The sequence below is a fragment of the Paroedura picta genome, chromosome 6, assembly GCF_049243985.1.
Source record: "Paroedura picta isolate Pp20150507F chromosome 6, Ppicta_v3.0, whole genome shotgun sequence".
Taxonomy (NCBI): Eukaryota; Metazoa; Chordata; class Lepidosauria; order Squamata; family Gekkonidae; genus Paroedura; species Paroedura picta.
Genome location: NC_135374.1, coordinates 77,722,837 through 77,741,919, shown reverse-complemented (window position 1 = coordinate 77,741,919; position 19,083 = coordinate 77,722,837). Strand labels below are relative to the sequence as shown.

At 39.9% G+C, this 19,083-nt stretch overlaps 1 protein-coding gene across 7 annotated transcripts in view; it reads right to left on the bottom strand.

The window, feature by feature from the left end:
* GPM6B (glycoprotein M6B) overlaps window positions 1-19,083 on the bottom strand; it is a 117,656-nt gene that overhangs the window by 25,902 nt on the left and 72,671 nt on the right. For 3 of the 7 annotated variants that reach the window (XM_077343218.1, XM_077343216.1, XM_077343217.1), the window contains exon 2: window positions 14,648-14,770. The exons of the other annotated variants lie outside the window; for them this stretch is intronic. In XM_077343218.1, the coding sequence (XP_077199333.1) occupies window positions 14,648-14,770 (123 nt within the window). The remainder of the gene's footprint in view (window positions 1-14,647; window positions 14,771-19,083) is intronic. 7 annotated transcript variants of the gene reach the window in all.

The window sequence follows — 19,083 nt, the reverse complement described above, 5'->3', positions numbered from 1 at the left end:
AACCTCACAATTAAATAATCATCAGCAGAAAACTAATAAAAAACTAATGGACACATTTGTAGTGTTAATGAGAAATTAACCTCTCTGTTTTTATATGATGTATCTTCCAGTATTACAGCAAAAGAGAAAAACCCTTCTCTGGAAAGGGAATATACAAAAAAAGTAAGTAAAAAGCTTTACATTTTCCCCCTGCACATTAAAATGGAGTTTCAAAACCTAGAAAAAATACTGCAATAAAATAGTTTAACTATAAATTGGATAGTACAGATGCACTTTGAAGCAGGATACTTTCAATGGCCATTTTGTCTAAAACATTACTAGAACCTTTTGTGCAGTTCAGCAGAATAAAAACATTTTTTGTCCTCAGGCTTGTGAGCAGCAGTTACCATGGAAGCAGGTTAATAACAGCTCAATGACTTGCCCAGAGCTGCTGGTGAACCTGGCTACAGATTTAACACACTCACAAAAGGAGGCCAGATAAAACAAGGGCCCAGATTATTCTCCCAGGAACCAAGGCTATAAAATGCAAGCACACGCACGCACACACATATGCACACATCTTTTCTTTTCTCTTTTCTTTTTGTAAATGGGACACAAACAGAAGAGAGAGTGTCACAGAAATGACAGCTCATGCAACCCTGGGAAAAATTGAGGCAACATATAATTTAATATGTGCAGTCTACACAGAAGGGCATAATAAAAAAAAATCACAGCCAACAATCCAGGATGCATATGGCGGCTCTACATTGCACATGTACACACAGCCAAACAATGACCAATTTTGACTCTCACAGTGACAATGCTGGTAATCTGTTCGACAATGGAGGTGTCATGCTTATATACAGTTACATTCACAAAGTTGTTACTACGTGTAAGTACTGCAAGGACTAAACTATGATCCAATTTGGGTTCCCACCCCCTTTTAAAGTGATTTAAGAAAGGCTGCCAACATGCCCATGGAAGCTGCCACAAAGATTTGACATCCCCAAGACCCCCGATATACTTACAAGGAAAAAAGGACTAAGTCACACTATCATTTTGATGTGATTCACCACAGTGGGGGTAGGTGATTGGATGGAGTTTTGTTTGTTTGCTGCATGTCTTTTGAATGCTGCCTGCTAGTTCCTAGAAAACCTTCACACATGTTCTTAAAATGTTTCTGTGCACTCAAAGGATAATCTCACAAGCCCATAAAGGGACTACCAAATCAAATACATGTCTGTAAATCAGTTCTAAATACCTTTGAAAGCAATAGGTTTATTTCTAGATAAATGGATACCAAGATTATCTTAAAAGTGAAAAGCTTTCTAACAACCATATTGGGTCTAATAAGAAACACATCACCTCTGGATTCTGATACTGGACATAGCATATTCTTTCCCCCCTAGAAACTAGCAGAAATTTTACTACTAAGGTGTTTATGAGCTGTTATAGTGGGTTTTAGCATTAAGCTACTGGAAGGTAGGCATAGGGCCTCCAAATGTTTGGGATATGATCCTTCTCTACAATTCTATTCATTTAAGATTTTTGGTTTTGTATAGTTAAGACATTTAAGACAAAACATGGCAGTTTGAAGACTCAACCACCTAGATCAGCTCAAATGGTACCCTTTAAATTTCTATACATATTATTTCATATTTATACACCTTTCTTCCAGTATGTAAGATGAGACATTAGAGACAGGTTTACAGACATTCCAGGTGGTGACCAGACCAGGCCCAGTTCTGATTAGATCTTCAGTAAAATTACTGAATTATACGCCATTAGACTATAACATGGAATCCCATAGATGGATAAGGAAAATATACAAAGTTTAATGTGTCAGTGGATAAATAATTCCTAATCATAAAATAAGTAGAGGTACAAGATAGAGATGCAAGACTCAAGGCACTTTTATTGGCATAACAAAACATCAAATCAGCAAAAATCTAGCTAAATGCCAAAAGATAAAATGAATTATACAAACTAAACTTGTTCCTTCTGCATTAGCAAACTGTGACTTTAAACTCCCCCTCCCAGGGCCACTCAGAGGAGCACCGCAGGACCTCTGATTGGCCCTAACTCTGAGAGGGCCCTTCCCCAATGAACACCAATTACAGGCTGCCCCTCTCACCTTTTGTGCTCCTCCCTGGAGTCCCAGAGAACCAGAAATGCTGCCAGCCTCTGTGATTGGGTCTCTTGGTCCTCCCTGCCCTCCCAGCTTCTGCACGGGGCCAGGAGCACTGGTGACCTCTGCCATGGGGTCTCCTGCTCCTCTCTTGTCAACCGTATCCTTCCTTCCATTTAAATAGTACCAATGTGCATGCTTCTTTGCATTAGAAAACGTTCACAAGGACCCCTTCTGGCTTAAAATGTAAATATACAAATGGAACACATTGTGTTAAATGCTTTTCTATATAACTTGTAGGATAAATATACTGTCTTATGAATGATTCTTTATTAATGGGCAGGCATTTTGTTTGATGAAAATAAGGGCCCCACCAACCAAATGAGTAAAATTGAAGTCCAATGTTTTCAAAACAAGATACTGGATTCTATGTTTGACATCAGCACTGATTCAAACCTCTTTCTGGTCTGTGTCACCTCTACGCTAGTATTCAATTGCTATGTCAAAACAAACAAGACAATAGAGTAGGACTCATTCTTCTGATCCATCAACTTGAGACACTGATTTTGACAATGATGTCACCGCCCAAGATAGCCTAATATGATAAAAGGAGGGATGCCATTCTCCAGTTGGGACCTGGGGATCTCCTGAAGTTAGAGCCAATCTCCAGATTATAGATAAGAAAATGGATGCTTTGGAAGGTGGACTCTTTGGCATTGTACCCCACTGAGGTCCCTGTAATCTCTAGGCTACACTCCCAAATCTCTAGCAGTTTCCCAACCCGGATATAGTAACCACAAATGAAATAGGGTCTGAAAAAGGACTGGCAAACGGCTTTATGTGGGCAAACAGACAAAATACAGAAAAGAGGGAAATGCTATTGGTTGGAGGTACAGAATGTTACTAAGCATCAATTAGAGACGAGTCTAATTTCCAAAATGAACTCAAGAGCTGCACAAAACAGTCTATAATAGTAAAGGAAACTATCCCTTGAAACCACTCCCAACTTAATAACTCTTGCTGGGATTGTTTTTAATTCCTCAACTGGATACAGTAAATGATCAACCAGACTATTTTAGGGACCCAGGACAAAATGATAGAGCTCCAGTACAAGGCTGGATGCAAAATAGAGGAATTTAACCAAATAATCAGGAATGTTTATTGAGAACAACCCTTGTACAATCATGCAGTTAAAATATTCAAGTATGACACATTACTAAAATTATAAGGGAACTCACAGAAAATCCTAACATTCACCCAATATCTACTTACTCTGTGCAGCATGAATGAGACTGGGGGGACTGAAGAGAGGGAACAGAAAGTATGGAAACCAAGATCCATGAAAGGAGATATTACCTGTCCTTTGCTGCGTGGGGGATACCATTTGTAATGGTTTACAGATAGGGCCTTTTGGAACTGTCCATTGGGCTGGACCATAAGGAGGGCCGAGCATCAAAGAATTGATGCTTTTGAACTCTGGTGCTAGAGAAGACTCTTGCGAGTCCCTTGGACTGCAAGGAGAACAAACCGGTCAGTCCTAGAGGAGATCAGCCCTGACTGCTCCTTAGAAGGCCAGATCCTGAAGATGAAACTGAAATACTTCGGTCACCTCATGAGAAGGAAGGACTCCCTGAAGAAGAGCCTAATGCTGGGAGCGATCGAGGGCAAAAGAAGGGGACGACAGAGAATGAGGTGTCTGGATGGAGTCACTGAAGCAGTAGGTGCAAACTTAAATGGACTCCAGGGAATGGTAGAGGACAGGAAGGCCTGGAGGATCATTGTCCACGGGGTCGCGATGGGTTGGATACGACTTTGCACCTAACAACAACAACAGATAGGGCTGCCTGCTTTGGGTTGGGAAATACCTGGAGATACTGGGGGTGGAGCCTGAAGAGGGTGAGGTGTGTGGAGGGAACAGCCTCAGCATGGTACTTTGCCATGGAGTTCACCCTCTAAAACAGCCATTTCCTCCACAGAAACAGATCTCTGTAGTCTGGAGATCAGTTGTAAAAGTAGATCTCCATGCCCACCTATTCATTACAGTAATGCATAGGGTTGTCAGGTTCCCCTTGGCATCGTCTGGGGAAGGGTTAACAGATTCAGGTTAGCAAACTTTTTGAGAATTAGAGATGGAGCCTGAAGAGGACAGAGACTTCAGTGAGTTACAATCCCACATAATTCACCCTCCAAAGGATCCATTTTCTCCTGGGGAACTGATCTACTGAAGATAAGCTGTAATTCCTGGGTATCTCCAGGCCCTTCCTGGAGGCTGGCATGCCTAATACTGAAAGATCTCAGAGCTACACTAGCCCCGAAGATTTGGAATTCAAGGAGTTAGAACTTGGCAAGGAAGGCAAGTGGGAATCTTGGCAGTGATTCAGGCAATAGAAACAAGGGAAGTCCAGTAAGGAAAGAATGTGGAGCAGAACTTGAGAGGAAAGAAATTTAGCATATGAAAACAAAATCTGGAGTTAGTTGAGCAGGATTTGGGAGTCTAAGAAGCAGCTCTTGTTAGACAGGCCAGAGAATAACAGAAACCAATGTTTGATTCGTTTAGGTGAGGGAAAGTAAGCTCCTAGATTGGCTTCAAGAGGAGAATCACAGCAAATGGGGTGGTGGTATAGCTGTGACGATCTTTTAAGGGAGTGATTCTCAATCTGGGGGTTGGGACCCCATCGGGGGTCGAACGACCCTTTCACAGGGTTATGGCAGGACGAGCAGCTTGGGCATCAGGGGGTGCTGCCACTGCTGCTGCTCCTCTTGAAGGCGCCCGCCAATTTATATACAATTTATAACCAATAGATATAAAATCATGAGCAGTGGATCTTCACTCCATAGGTCAGTTTTGGTTTAATTGCTGTGAAAGAACACTTGCATAATTGTATGGTTGGGGGTCACCACAACATGAGGAACTGTATTGAAGGTTGCGGCATTAGGAAGGTTGAGAACCACTGTTTTAAGGCTTTCCAAATGGCAGCAGGAAGAAGCAAGTGTCTACTTTCATTCGGCTACAGGCTGAGATCATTGAAGGCTCTTTCCTCTAGGAGAGATAACAAGGTACTGTCCTCAATATTACCCTGAACAAATTAAAATGTTCAGAATAATAGTCACAGAGCTGACTGTATCCAACTGAGTATTTTCTCTCTGCATCACTCTTTTGTGTCAGGTTTATACCTTTCTATGGCTCTCTGGCCACTGAAGCTCATAAATGACTTTAAAACTTGCAACATGGTTTGCTGGGGACTGTTTTCCTGTGCCATTGGTCACCTTTTATTCTACAAACACTCTCGGGAACCATTTTCAGACAGACTGTGTAGGGCAGGTATGCTGGTTACAGTTCAAAGGGGTAGAGATCAACACCAACAAAATGGAGGCAAAATGGTGATCATCATAATAAGCCAAGCCAGGTTTGTAGTTAGTTTGGGGTGGGGTTGCACCACTCCCAAAGGATTAGATTGACCTTCCTGGTGTACTTCTAAACCCATAGGGTAAGGAGGACCGGAGTATATTTTACCAGATTAGGGTGACATGCCATCTGTAACCTTTCTGGGAAAGACAGTTTTGACCAAAGTAATTCACACCTTGGTCACATCCAGATCTGATTACCAAAATGAATACTAAATTTATTTATTTTACTGACTTTGAAGAATGAATAGAAATTTTAATGGCTGCAAGGGTTCGAAGTATGTTCCTCAATAAGGGTGGTGCATCAACAGTGGTATACCAACTGTTCTAGTTGTCTGCTTGTTAGATTCAAGTCAAGTAGCACATTAAAAGACCAACAAGATCTTCAGAGTATAAACGTGTAAGAGTAGAGGCTCATTTTATCGGATATCAAATTTGATAAAGCGAGTTTTGACTAGCTAGCTTATTACCATAAAAATCTTGTTTGTCTCTGATAATGGACTTGGATAGAATTCTTCAACTGCAGACCAACATGGCTGCACTTGGACACTAGCTATTTATTTGTTTCTTGGATCAAGTGAACCATTGCTGCAAGCTCTAAATAGCTTAGAACTGGGGTACTTGAGAAGCCTGCTTTGTCCATGTGAGCAAATAGGAGGCACTAATGTCCAATTTTGCACATCCAGATTCTATGAAATTTGATTGATGGGCACTCATGACTGGACTATTGCAACTGCAACTATCAGACTTTTGAACTCCCTGCCACAGGAATTTCATCTTGATCCTTATTTTGCACTGGGAAAGAAGAAGAGTTGGTTCTTATAGAGCGCTTTTCTCTAACTGAAGGAGTCTCATAGCAGCTTACGTTCACTTTTCCTTTCCTCTCCCCACAACAGAAACCCTACGAGGTAGGTGTGGCTTAGAGAGCCCGGATATTCCTACTTGGTCAGAACGGCTTTATCAGTGCTGTGGCGAGCCCAAGGTCACCCAGCTGGTTGCATGTGGGGGAGGAGTAGGGAATCAAACCCGGTTCACCAGATTAGAAGTCTGCACTCCTAACTACTACACCAAGATGGCATGGGGGAGGGGGGGTATTTCGAAACATATTTGGAGACATATTTAATTGATCTTCTGACATAGTGCTGGAGTTGTTTTTTCTGATGTATTTATTTACTTTTCCTGTTGTCTGTGGGTTTTATTACTTTACTATTTTATTGCTGTTCTTATTATTGAATTTTGAGCTGCTGTACTTGCTTAAAATTTTAGTCTTTTGTATTATATTAATTTTATTGTTTAAAAATGTCTGTTATATGCCACCCCAAGTGGTACTTAGTAGACAGGTAGATTAGAGATTATCTGAAAAATAAATCATGAACAGTGTAAGAATGTTTTTTCTCACTTTTGTTCTAATAAATTCAGTTTCTGGCATAGGACTTCAGAAGTAATTGCTACAGAAGCTTTTGGAGTTTTTTTCAAAAGCTTCTGAGGACTAAATTATTATAATTCTGGAATTCACTCCTATTGTTCGGATATTTTACATTACAAAGTTGTTTTCCCCTAGACCTATACAGCTCTTGCACATACAGTTGTTAATCTAGTGAAAAGGAATAATTAGTCAAAAGAATTCCATTGGAAACAGGTATTTCAGAGGTAAATCCTGTGGCAATGCTTAACAAAGTCTAAATTGTGAAAACTGAGTAAAAGGTTTTGGCTGTACAGCATTAAAAAGTGTGCACCCTAAGTCTACACATGACATACCAGTACTGGAGATTCTCATAAAATGACAGTAAATAGCATCATCTTCCTCCAATATTTATATGACCTCTCAATTAGTTATGTTCACATAGCTTCCTTCTAAGTCATATCATGTCTACTCTGTCTCTTTTGGTTTCACCTCTTATCACACCTTTCCACTTTCTACACAGAACCCATCTTCATTTCGATATTTTCTCATTAATAGAGTCTCCCTTCCATTTTGCTATCTTCATGTTCGTTTTCTTTGCAGCTCCAAGTATTCAAAAAGAGAAATACTGTATTCATCCATCCTACACACCAATTACTTGAACTCTTTTACTCCTCCACTATAGATCGCATAGACTTAGTCTGTCCCTCCCATCTACCCCCATAAACTCCCAAATAGATTTTCTAATTTCTCCTTTACTTCCTTCATATAACCCCTTCAGTCTATCTCTACCCTCACCTTGACCTGGACCCCATCTACCTATTTGCATTACATCTTCCAGCCTTTATATTTTCCCATCACAGCTCCCACCCCCCGCCTCATTTCATAACTCTTCTATTCTTGTGCAAAGGCTTCCTTCAGCATAGTTTTGGGTTTCTGTAACTCACTAGCCTAGGGCTGAGGGGAAGATGTAGAGAGAGACAAGAGGGGGGTTATATACTTAGGGGTGCCACATAAACATCTACACAGGGAGTTTTACTACTCAATTCCATTTAGTATAAAATTAATGGAATAGATTTAGTATACATATTTGCAAAAAATGATGTGCTTATCATCATGGGGGATTGGAATGCTAAAGTAGGAAGCCAAAAGATAACCGGGATAACATGCAAGTTTGGCCTTGGAGTACAAAATGAAGCAGGGCAGAGGCTGGTAGAATTTTGTCAAGAGAATACAATGGTCATAGCAAACACTCTTTTCCAACAACCCAAGAGACGACTCTACACATGGACATCACCAGACGGTCAACACAGAAATCAGATTGACTATGTGCTCTGCAGCCAAAGATGGAGAAGTTCTATACAGTCAATAAAAACAAGACCAGGAGCTGATTGTGGTTCAGATCATCAGCTTCTTGTTGCAAAATTTAGGCTTAAATGAAGAAAGTAGGGAAAAGCACTAGGCCACTCAGGTATTAACTAAATCATATCCCCGACAAATACACAGTAGAGGTGACAAATAGATTTAAGGAATTAGATCTGATAGACAGAGTGCCTGAAGAACTATGGACAGAGGTCGCAACATTGTACAAGAGGTAGCAACTAAAACCATCCCAAAGAATAAGAAATGTAAGAAATCAAAATGGCTGTCTGAGGAAGCTTTACAAATAGCTAAGGAGAGAAGGGAAGTGAAAAGCATGGGAGAAAGAGAAAGATACACCCAATTGAATGCAGAATTCCAGAGAAAAGCTAGAAGAGATAATAATGTCTTCTTAAATGAACAGTGCAAACAAATAGAAGAATACAATGGAATGGGGAGGACCATAGATCTGTTCAAGAAAATTGGAGATATGAAGAGAACGTTTCATGCAAAGATGGGTATGATAAGGGACCAAAATGGTAGGGACCTCACAGAAGCAGACGAGATTTTAAAAGGTGGCAAAATTATACAGAAGAACTATACAAGAGCGAGCTTAACAACCCTGATAACCACGATGGGGTAGTTACTGACCTGGAGCCAGACATCCTGGAATGTGAAGTCAAATGGGCCTTAGGAAGTCTGAGCAACAATAAAGCTAGTGGTGGTGACAGCATTCCAGTTGAACTATTCAAAATCTTAGAAGACAATGCAGTAAAAGTGATATACTCAATATGCCAGCAAATTTGGAAAACTCAACAATGGCCACAGGATTGGAAAAGGTCAGTTCACATTCCAATCCCAAAAAAGGGCAATGCCAAAGAATGTTCAAACTACCGCATCATTGCACTCATGCTAGCAAAGTTATGCTCAAAATCCTACAAGCTAGGCTCCAGCAATATGTGGACCGAGAACTTCCAGAAGTACAGGCAGGATTTCAAATAGGCAGAGGAACTAGAGATCAAATTGCCAACATATGCTGGATCATGGAGAAAGCTAGGGAGTTCCAGAAGAACATCTACTTCTGCTTCATTGACAATGCTAAAGCCTTTGATTGTGTGGAGTACAACAAATTGTGGCAAATTCTTAAAGAGATGGGAATGCCAGAGCATCTTATTTGTCTCTTGAGAAAACTATATGCAGGTCAAGAAGCAACAGTGAGAACCCGGCATCGAATCACTGATTGGTTCAAAATTGAGAAAGGAGTTCGGCAAGGCTGTATACTGTTGCCTTGCCTATTTAACTTGTATGCGGAGCACATCATGAGAAAGGCGGGGTTAGATTAGTCACAAATTGGGATCAAGATTGCAGGGAGAAATATCAACAACCTCAGATATGCAGATGATACCACTCTAATGGCAGAAAGTGAAGAGGAACTAAAGAGCCTCTTGATGCGGGTGAAGGAGGAGAGTGCAAAAGTTGGCTTGAAACTCAACATCAAGAAAACGAAGATGATGGCATCCGGCCCTCTCAAATCATGGCAAATAGATGGGGAAGAAATGGAGGTAGTGACAGATTTTATTTTCCTGGGCTCCAAGATCACTGCAGATGGGGACTACAGCAAAGAAATTAAAAGACGCTTGCTCCTGGGGAGGAAAGCTATGGCAAATCTAGACAACATCCTAAAAAGCAGAGACATCACCCTGCCAACAAAAGTTCATCTAGTCAAGTCTATGGTATTCCCAGTTGCAATGTATGGCTGTGAAAGTTGGACTATAAGGAAGGCAAAGCATCAAAGAATTGAGACTTTTGAACTCTGGTGCTGGAGAAGACTCTTGCGACTCCCTTGGACTGCAAGGCGAACAAACTGGTCAGTCCTAGAAGAGATTGGCCCAGACTGCTCCTTAGAAGGCCAGATCCTGAAGATGAAACTGAAATACTTTGACCACCTCATGAGAAGGAAGGACTCCCTGGAGAAGAGCCTAATGCTGGGAGCGATCGAGGGCAAAAGAAGAAGGGGACGACAGAGAATGAGATGGCTGGATGGAGTCCCTGAAGCAGTCGGTGCAAACTTAAATGGACTCCAGGGAATAGAGGACAGGAAGGCCTGGAGGATCATTGTCCATGGGGTCGCGATGGGTTGGACACGACTTCGCGCCTAACAACAACAATTTGCATATTGTGTAAAAATGAACTTTTTTCTTGAAGAAGAAGAAGAGTTGGTTCTTATATGCCGCTTTTCCCTACCCGAAGGAGGCTCAAAGCGGCTTACAGTCGCCTTCCCATTCCTCTCCCCACAACAGACACCCTGTGGGGTGGGTGAGGCTGAGAGAGCGCTGATATCACTGCCCGGTCAGAACAGTTTTTATCAGTGCCGTGACGAGCCCAAGGTCACCCAGCTGGTTGCATGTGGGGGAGCGCAGAATCGAACCCGGCATGCCAGATTAGAAGTCCGCACTCCTAACCACTACACCAAACTGAAGAGAGTAAACAGGAATAACTTGTTAAACAACTCCATTCTGCCAAGGTCCAATTATCATCATGTTTAATATTATCATACCAATGGTTAGGACTGTGCAAGACACATAGGAATCAGGCACAGAAATTGCAATGCACCTAGCTTTTAGAAACAGGTTGAGAGCAAAACTTACTTCATTTCCCACTCATATTTACCATGTTTCTCAAATGTGTTTTGCTGAGAGGACAACCTGCCAGAGAAGCCAAAGTCAATCCAGAGAATTAAGCAAGATGTGGCCTAAATAAGCAACTCAGAAAGAGCTCATGTTGTTAGTTTGAAGTCTGAGTATCACTTTCTTGGTCCAAATCAAAGTTCTTTTTATTCTCATTCATAAGGCAGTTTCCAATGGGGATTGGTGTGGGGAGCTAAGTTAGGATTTAATTTGGTTTGAGTGTTCTTCTCAAGTACAGTATTTGCTGGCGTATAAGACTACTTTCCCCCCCTGAAAAACATTCCTCCAATTGGGGGGGGGGGTCATTTTATATGTCCTTTTATTCAAAGGACGCATTCAGATTGCACAGTTAGCAAGTATGATGTTCAAATGCACTCTGTCCACTGAAGTAGAATTTATTAGCTGGCTTGTTAACAATGGGTGCAAACCGTAGTTTGTTACAATGTTTGAATTCAATAATCATGGTGTGCTGGATTCATAGTACCATGGTCACTGGCAGATACAAGGCTGGCAGTATAAGTAATATATGATGAACTAGCTGGCATGTTGAAGTGTATGTACAGGCCAGGATTTGTTAATTAGATCTGATAGGCTAAAAAAAAAGGTTGTTTTACATAAGTTATGGCTTATCAGGACATCTTAACATTTTTCTCAGACATCATAAATAAGTTCCAGTGTAAACAAGATGGCAGGTTTATTTAACTCTTTCTTGCCCACACCTGAAGTGCTCATATACTAGTGTACAAATATTGTACTCCTAGATCCTGGCATGCAGGGTAAGAAACCTTTACATGTGGCACAGGTTTGTGGAGAACCCTGAATGGATAATTGACATAACAACCTGGTTATTTAACTGCCCTGGTATTGCATGTCAAATTGGCCTCCACCCTTGGCTGCCAATGTCTTTAAAAGTGATGTCTTGGCAATAGCCACTTAGTTTGTCACCTAACCAGTGAAAGAGGGAGAGAAAGAGAGAGAGAGCTTTAAATTGGTGGGTGTTAAATTTAAAACCCAATATTTTAATAGTACCCAAACATGGGAGGGGGCTGCAGGAGACAAAGGAATAGAACAACCAAGAGTCACACACCTGTAAGCATCCGTAGCCTGTATAGAGGCTGAGGGATATGAAGCCCAGCGTCAGCACCTCTTAGCCTCTGTCCCACCAAGATCTGCTATCACTTGTCTAGGAGTGAGCTCAATCAACTGATTCACTGTTATTTTGTTGAATACAGGAAGCCAAAGCCTGACAGACTAAAAGAGTTGCCAGCATACTTGTATAGATTTTACTGACTAGCAATACTGTTTTGGGTTTTTTTGGGGGAGGGGGCTGGGTTGCTTCTAGGCAAATGGATGTGACCTCTAAGCATATTATTGGTAGGTGGGAAGAGCAGATATATGGGAAGGATTCCCTCTCAAGTGCCTGGTAATCAAGACACACAAGTCAGTTCCAATATTACATTCAGAAATTCTTACCACATGGATAGCATGACTCAGGGCTATCACGTAATGATGATATTAGCCATTCAGTCATGTCCGACTCCTGGCAAGCCTATGGCTCAGCTGCCTTCAGGTCTTTCGATCTTGTACCATGTCTTTGGATAGTGTCCATTTTGATTGTGTCTAACCATTGTGTTTTTGTGAGTCTGGTTTCCTTTTACCACTGACTAATCCTAGCATAATTGCTCTCTCCATCAACTTGGATCATATGATATGGCCAAAATAAGTGAGCCAAAGATTTGTAATTTTGCCTTCCAGTGATACTATCAGGCTTTCCTTTTTGTGACTTTTGCAGTCCATGGAATCCGCAGAAGCCCTCTCCAGGCAGAGTTCAAATGAATAAATTCTCCTCTTGTCCAATTTTTTCATCGTCCAACTTTCACAAACATAAGTGGCTACTGGAAATATAACAGATTGGACTAATCTATATTTGGTAATCTGGCCTCTGTCCTTGCTTTTCCATGCTCGGTTGAGGCTTATCATTGCTGAGTGACCCAGAGCAATCCGATGTTTCATTTCCAGGGCTGATTTTAAATCGGAAACATGATGTGGACCCCAACATTTGCAAAAATAAAACCAGTTACTCGAGGTCAGCAGTGACCATAACATGCACCGTATGGTAGTGGTTCTACTTGTGAAGTTTTTAAGACACATTTAGACCAGATCTTTCAATCAGGGATATTTCTTACATTACTTTTAGAGACTATGATTGTATGGAAGTAAAACTTGGAAAAGAGACACAGAGGCATCTGTTTCCAATAGAAGGCATGTAGGAAAATGATCTAGAGGTCAGTATCATTCCACAAATATGGATGTGTTTGTCCTTCTGCCCAAGTTATATCTTCAAAATCATTAAAGCACCGGGTAGGGGGAGTTAAATAAGCACTGATTTGCAACTCTCTTTCTAATCCCTTTTGATCTCCCTTGATCTTTAAGATTCATTTGAAAGATCAAGAAGATCATTTGCAACAGAGGCGAGGGTTTTCTTTCTAGCAAGAAAATGAGAATATAAAAGAGATTATTCGTGTTTGTGACTGAATGTTGAGTCTGAATAAAAAAAGAATCTTAACAAGCAAAATAATTTAAAAGTCCAGAATTACCAACTAGGTCAAACCTTTTGTAATCAGAATCATATGTATAAAACAACTTCAGAGCTTTTCACATCTGGAATTGGACAGTATTTGCCCACTTACGTATTTGCCCACGTAGTAGGCAGGTGACAGTATCATGGTTCTTCTCCTATGTAATGCAATATCACTTTGAGGTGGGTGAAGGGAACCAACCCTTCAGTTGCCTAGATTGCTAAGCAAAGCAACCTGCACAAGGAAACAGTGACTGGTCTTGAAACGACAAGACCCTATGGAATCCAGGTACAATGTTCCCCTGCCCCCAGGCAGCACTACAGGCGAAATAATACGTACAGGCAAAGTTTTGGCTCCTATTGCAATGAATAAAAATATTGGCTGAGCTGTAAATCAGTATACTGCTATAGATTTTCATCTGTTTAGAGATTAGAAGATTATCAAACTAATATCCTTCACTTTGGTAAGTACTTTTATCACAAACCACAATGTTGAAATGTTATCTCATGGTTGCCAACAACCCAGGGTAAAATGTCCCACCTTTAGCAGGTGATATTTTGTGACCTCTGTGCTACAAAAAGTCAACTGCCCAATTCCACAGATTAAGCCTTAAAAGGCAACCCATTTTTTCCAGGATGTTGACAACTATTGTATATGATGTAAATGATTCAAAAGGCTTTGCTCACTTTTAGCAAGAAGGACTTAGTCCCACATTAAAACACTTTCTAAAGGTACAGGAAACCCCTTTTAAATGATATTTCTGTTTCAGTCACAATATGATGCTACTATCACAGAACCAATGAGAACCTTTTCAGTTCAAGAATTTAGGAATGAGATTAAGGGTACCCTGTTCCCTTAGAGACTACTAAAATCCAACAGCTGAACTGAAAAGAATGCACCTGGCATTTTCTTGTATATGGGAGTTTTAACAATTATTCTGGTATCTATGCAATTACAAGACAAAGATCTTAAGAAGTAATGTTTAACATTGGAGAATCAGCCTCTAACACAGATAAGAGACATAGTAACAAAGCACTTTTAGAAACATGTTGCTACAACTACTGTAAATGAGTATTACAGTGCTATCATATTCAAGCCCTTTATTTACCTTGATGATTCCCCAAAGGGCCAACATTGCCTCTCAATGCTGGCACATGATGGTACTGGTGTAGCCTTGAATTCCTGTACATCCATTGGTACCTGCCAATTTCCATTTCTGGTCTGGTGATCACTGCCAATTTTAGGTGGTATAAAGTCAGTGTCTCCAGCAAAGTTCAGTTTAAATTTAGCACTAATATATTTAATTCAGTTTGAACATCAAAATGTGAAGAGGGGAAGAACAGATAAATCTATGTGCACTTAAATAATAGAAATACACCCATGCAATTTCAAAAGAAGGAAAAATTATTAGCCTCATATTTTAGGAGCTGATACACTATTGACACCAACAGTCAGGAAGATCACTGGATTTTCCATCCTTGGTAGACCATAAAGAGCTATTATTTATTGCATCTCTGGCCTTTAGCACAGTTATCCCTTCCCCTCCCCCAGGCATACGCCCACATTCTCTCTTCTGGCAGTCAGCCCCTCCATAACTGATAGGGCAGAAATGGTAATGTGATGTAGGAAACCACATTAGCTATTTTTAACTTTTCTTTAGCCCCACCAAACTTGATAATCATTCCCAGATGTAAGACAGAGAAATCAAAGGTTAGATATCACAGTATCATACATTTGATGCCTATAGAAAAGTAGATAAGTTTTAAAATTTAAAAAGCCCTGTAGCATTTTGTGCGACACTGGTGATAGCTTTCTGTATGCAACTGGGGATCTTTTTAAACATGTTCCGCTGATCATTTGACTGTAGTTATTCTTCACAAGGCAAGCAATAATTTTCACCCATTATTTTTAATAATCCATTCCATCTTACTTTTTAAAGCTGGTTAAGAAATTTCAGCAACATCACACAGTAGCTAATCACAAAAGAACTGTTTGTGATTTATTGAGAGAGGAATGTCGGAGCCAAACTGACCCTAAATGCTGCAAAGAACATCATGTTGTTTTTGCATGCACATCCTTGAATTAATTATGAATTGCCATGACAGATAATCCCATGGAAGGAACTGGCAGTTTCTTTTCTTCAGTATCTGCTTCCATATATCTGAACAATAAATTATGTTTGAGAAATACGTTAACACAGATTGTGAGAAAAGGATGCCAAGCTTTTGTATAGCCTTTGTCAAATTCTCCGGGGTTTGTGTGGAAATTCCATTACAATAAAGGGTGTAAATTAGCAGTACTCTTAGTGAAATATGCCCATATGTCCACTTTCAGATAATCTCTAATTTCTTTAAAATGAATCTTTATTTGCCTCTAAACCAACGTAATTCAACCACAGCAGATTTCTACCTGTGCTGATGAGAGAATTCCATTAAAAGTCATCCAATGGCAACTCTGGCCATAAAATTCAGATGAAATGTTTCTGGATAACATCTTGGTTGGAAATCCTTTTATAATACCAACCAGTTTTCCATGGATTCTCTAGAGGAACTGAACAACTGAAGATGTGGGGCAGAAATAAAAACAACAGATTTTTCTAACATGAACTGTTTTAGTCCAGTTCACATACATCATTTCTCTATTTAAACAAGAAGAAGACTCCTCTCTTGTGCAGTTAGTTATTTGCAAATGTGTCCATTTTTCCAATTCATTCAGATGTGACTTCATTTCCGCCTGCTGCACAATTGATCCTCTCTTTACACATACCATGTGCTACAATGGATGGCAAAGCAACTGAGCACGAGCTCAAATAAAAAAGGAAAGGAAGGCTGACAATTCATAGCATGAAAAAGTTCTGGCACATTTCTGTTACAGTTATCCAACATCCCTTTTTTAAAAAAAAAATAAGTTTTGCTTTCTTCAGATATGGAGTGCTCTGTATCGATGCTTTCTAAGACCCAATTAGCTTCTCTTTTTTCTTTGACAAAACTCCCAGTGACCAAGAGAAGCCTTAGTACAGCTCTGACAAGGATTCTTTTCTTCATGGAATGGTCCACAGGCCATGTAATTTGACATATAGTGCATAGCCCAGGCAACCTCAGGCCCTTCACATCTCAGAAGCTAAGCAGGGCTACCTCCAAGGAATAATAGGGTTGTGATGTGGGGGACAGGCAATGGCAAACCATATAAATACACACATACAGAATTGAACTCTGTGGGGCTTTGGAGACACAACTGGACCCCAACTTAGTTCTCACAACTATTTGTTAAAACTTGAATTTGTATGCTAATTTGCTGCCATTTACAGGTCTTAACAACTGCTTTAATTCAATCTCATCTGTACTCATTGATAAAGCTCTTGACTCTAGCTAGTCCTGGCAACTAACACACACACCCCACACACAGAGCTATATGTATGGCTTGAGGAAGTCTGTTTCAAAAGCTAATACACAGAATTAAACTTCCTTGGACTCAAACTTTCCCCTATACAGGTAGTCTCTCTAGATTTGTAACAGAAAGTCTTCAATAGGATCAGATCAATTTTAGTTATCAATTGCCTAATGTGAATGTATCTTTGTTTCTTTCATCTAAAATCCATTAATTATATGTATTCACCCTGATTTAAGAAAGGGTAATCAATTCATCTAGAATGAACTTCTGGATACAATCCCTGAATACAAAAGGGTGATGTTTTTGGAGAAACCCACATCCAGCACCAGGTGGTGCTCCTGCACAGCCAAAGATGGCAACAAAGTCATTCACCTATTTGGGAACGGCATATGAATCGTTTCTCCCATAGGTGATCTGCACCAGAGAACTGAATAGAGTTAGCCTTCCGTGTGGCAATGAAGATCCTTGTAGACAGCCTACCACTGCACATGACGTTTTCTGTACATTTTTGTTTGGGAACGTTTTGTCCCTGCAGATATTTTTATCACAGTGCCTCATTTGGAGAAGCACATTTTCTCACACTAATCCCCCTCATGTACACATTTATATTTGTAATTTCAACTAGTTTGGGCTAACAGGTTCAACCTATCAAGTTTGGTTTCTACACAAGTTTCACAGAAATGTTCAGACATTCGCATAGCAGCAATGATATACAGACTGCAGTTAGCATTTCCAGTCTACAATCCAGCATGCACGCCAATGTTCATAAACTCTTAGGCTCTGCATGGGGGGTTGGGGATAAGCAGAAAGCCTGTTGGAAGAGGAATTAAGATACTACCTCATATGTGACCACCACACCAAATCTGCTGCAATTTAGTTCATATATCACTGAAAACTCCTAATCTGAAACCTCTCAATTCCTTATTGGTATTTCCAATTCAACCACTTGTGACTCTGCCTCTATCCACAAATGCACACTTAATGTTCACAAATTTGACTGAGCAACAACAAATGTATTATTAAGGCATTGTTCAAATGCAAAAATAGCATTTCTGTGTTGCTAAATATCTACAATTATCTAATATTTTACTTCCAATGCTTTCTCCAATTGTATTTTTATTGGACAGGAGCTTTTTTTTTGTCCTAAATTAAATGTGAACATCTTGTATGTGTTACCCTGTCTTGTCTGTTTCTTCCATTGCTGATATAAAATGGCATTTGATTTACCCATTTGTTCCATCTCAGTAACTCCACCTACCCACCCAGTTGTTAATTTAATGGCTGCAAGATAAAGCCTGTCATTTAGAACCATTTATAAACCCTCAGCTTTAAAGGCACCCACTCTGGTTTGCAACTCTATAAAATATCTGACAAACAATTCCATGTTTGTTTGTGGACTATTCTTAGGACACAAATATTAAGCATTCAGAATAAAGCAATGTGTTTACATGAAGGGGGCCCAGCTTTCTCAATGAGGACACAGTAATATCCTCCGGGAAGCATAAGTGTTCTATATTAAACACATATTTTCAGCATGTAGACATCAAAATTAATCTGCAATATCTGAGTATTTATAGATGCTTGATATTATGTTGGGATGAATAACTAGACTTTGTTCAACAAGTCACATATATGCAGGAAGCAAAAAAACCCTACCCTTTCCAAGGCTGTGCTCTCAACAGTTTAAACAAACCATTTTTGTAAAAAGATTGCTGTGTGTTCCATAAGATCACAAAGAAAGCTATAGAGGCTCTATCTATTTCCCATTTAGGTAAACGGCCATACTCCCATTGGTGTGGCCTGAGCAGGATTTCAGCAAAATATGCAGCTACTGTGACATTTAAAAGTTTATTGGTATACAAGTGGATGTTTACAATATATAAAAATATATAATTAGCCAGTGATCGAACTGCTCATATGTTTCCCTAGTTCAACATCCAGTATTTCAACAGGTTCAGTGCACTAAAGTAAACTGAATTTTAAAGAATGAAAAATTAAGTCACATTTCAGGCAGATTATTAAAATATAATTGTCAAATGTCTGTTTTCTGTTAAAGGTTTTATACTAAGTAAATATTTGCATGGCATTCTTGGAAATTCCATTCAAATTCTGACCATGCAAAATGATGCTTTACATTTTTAATCCCATGTTGAG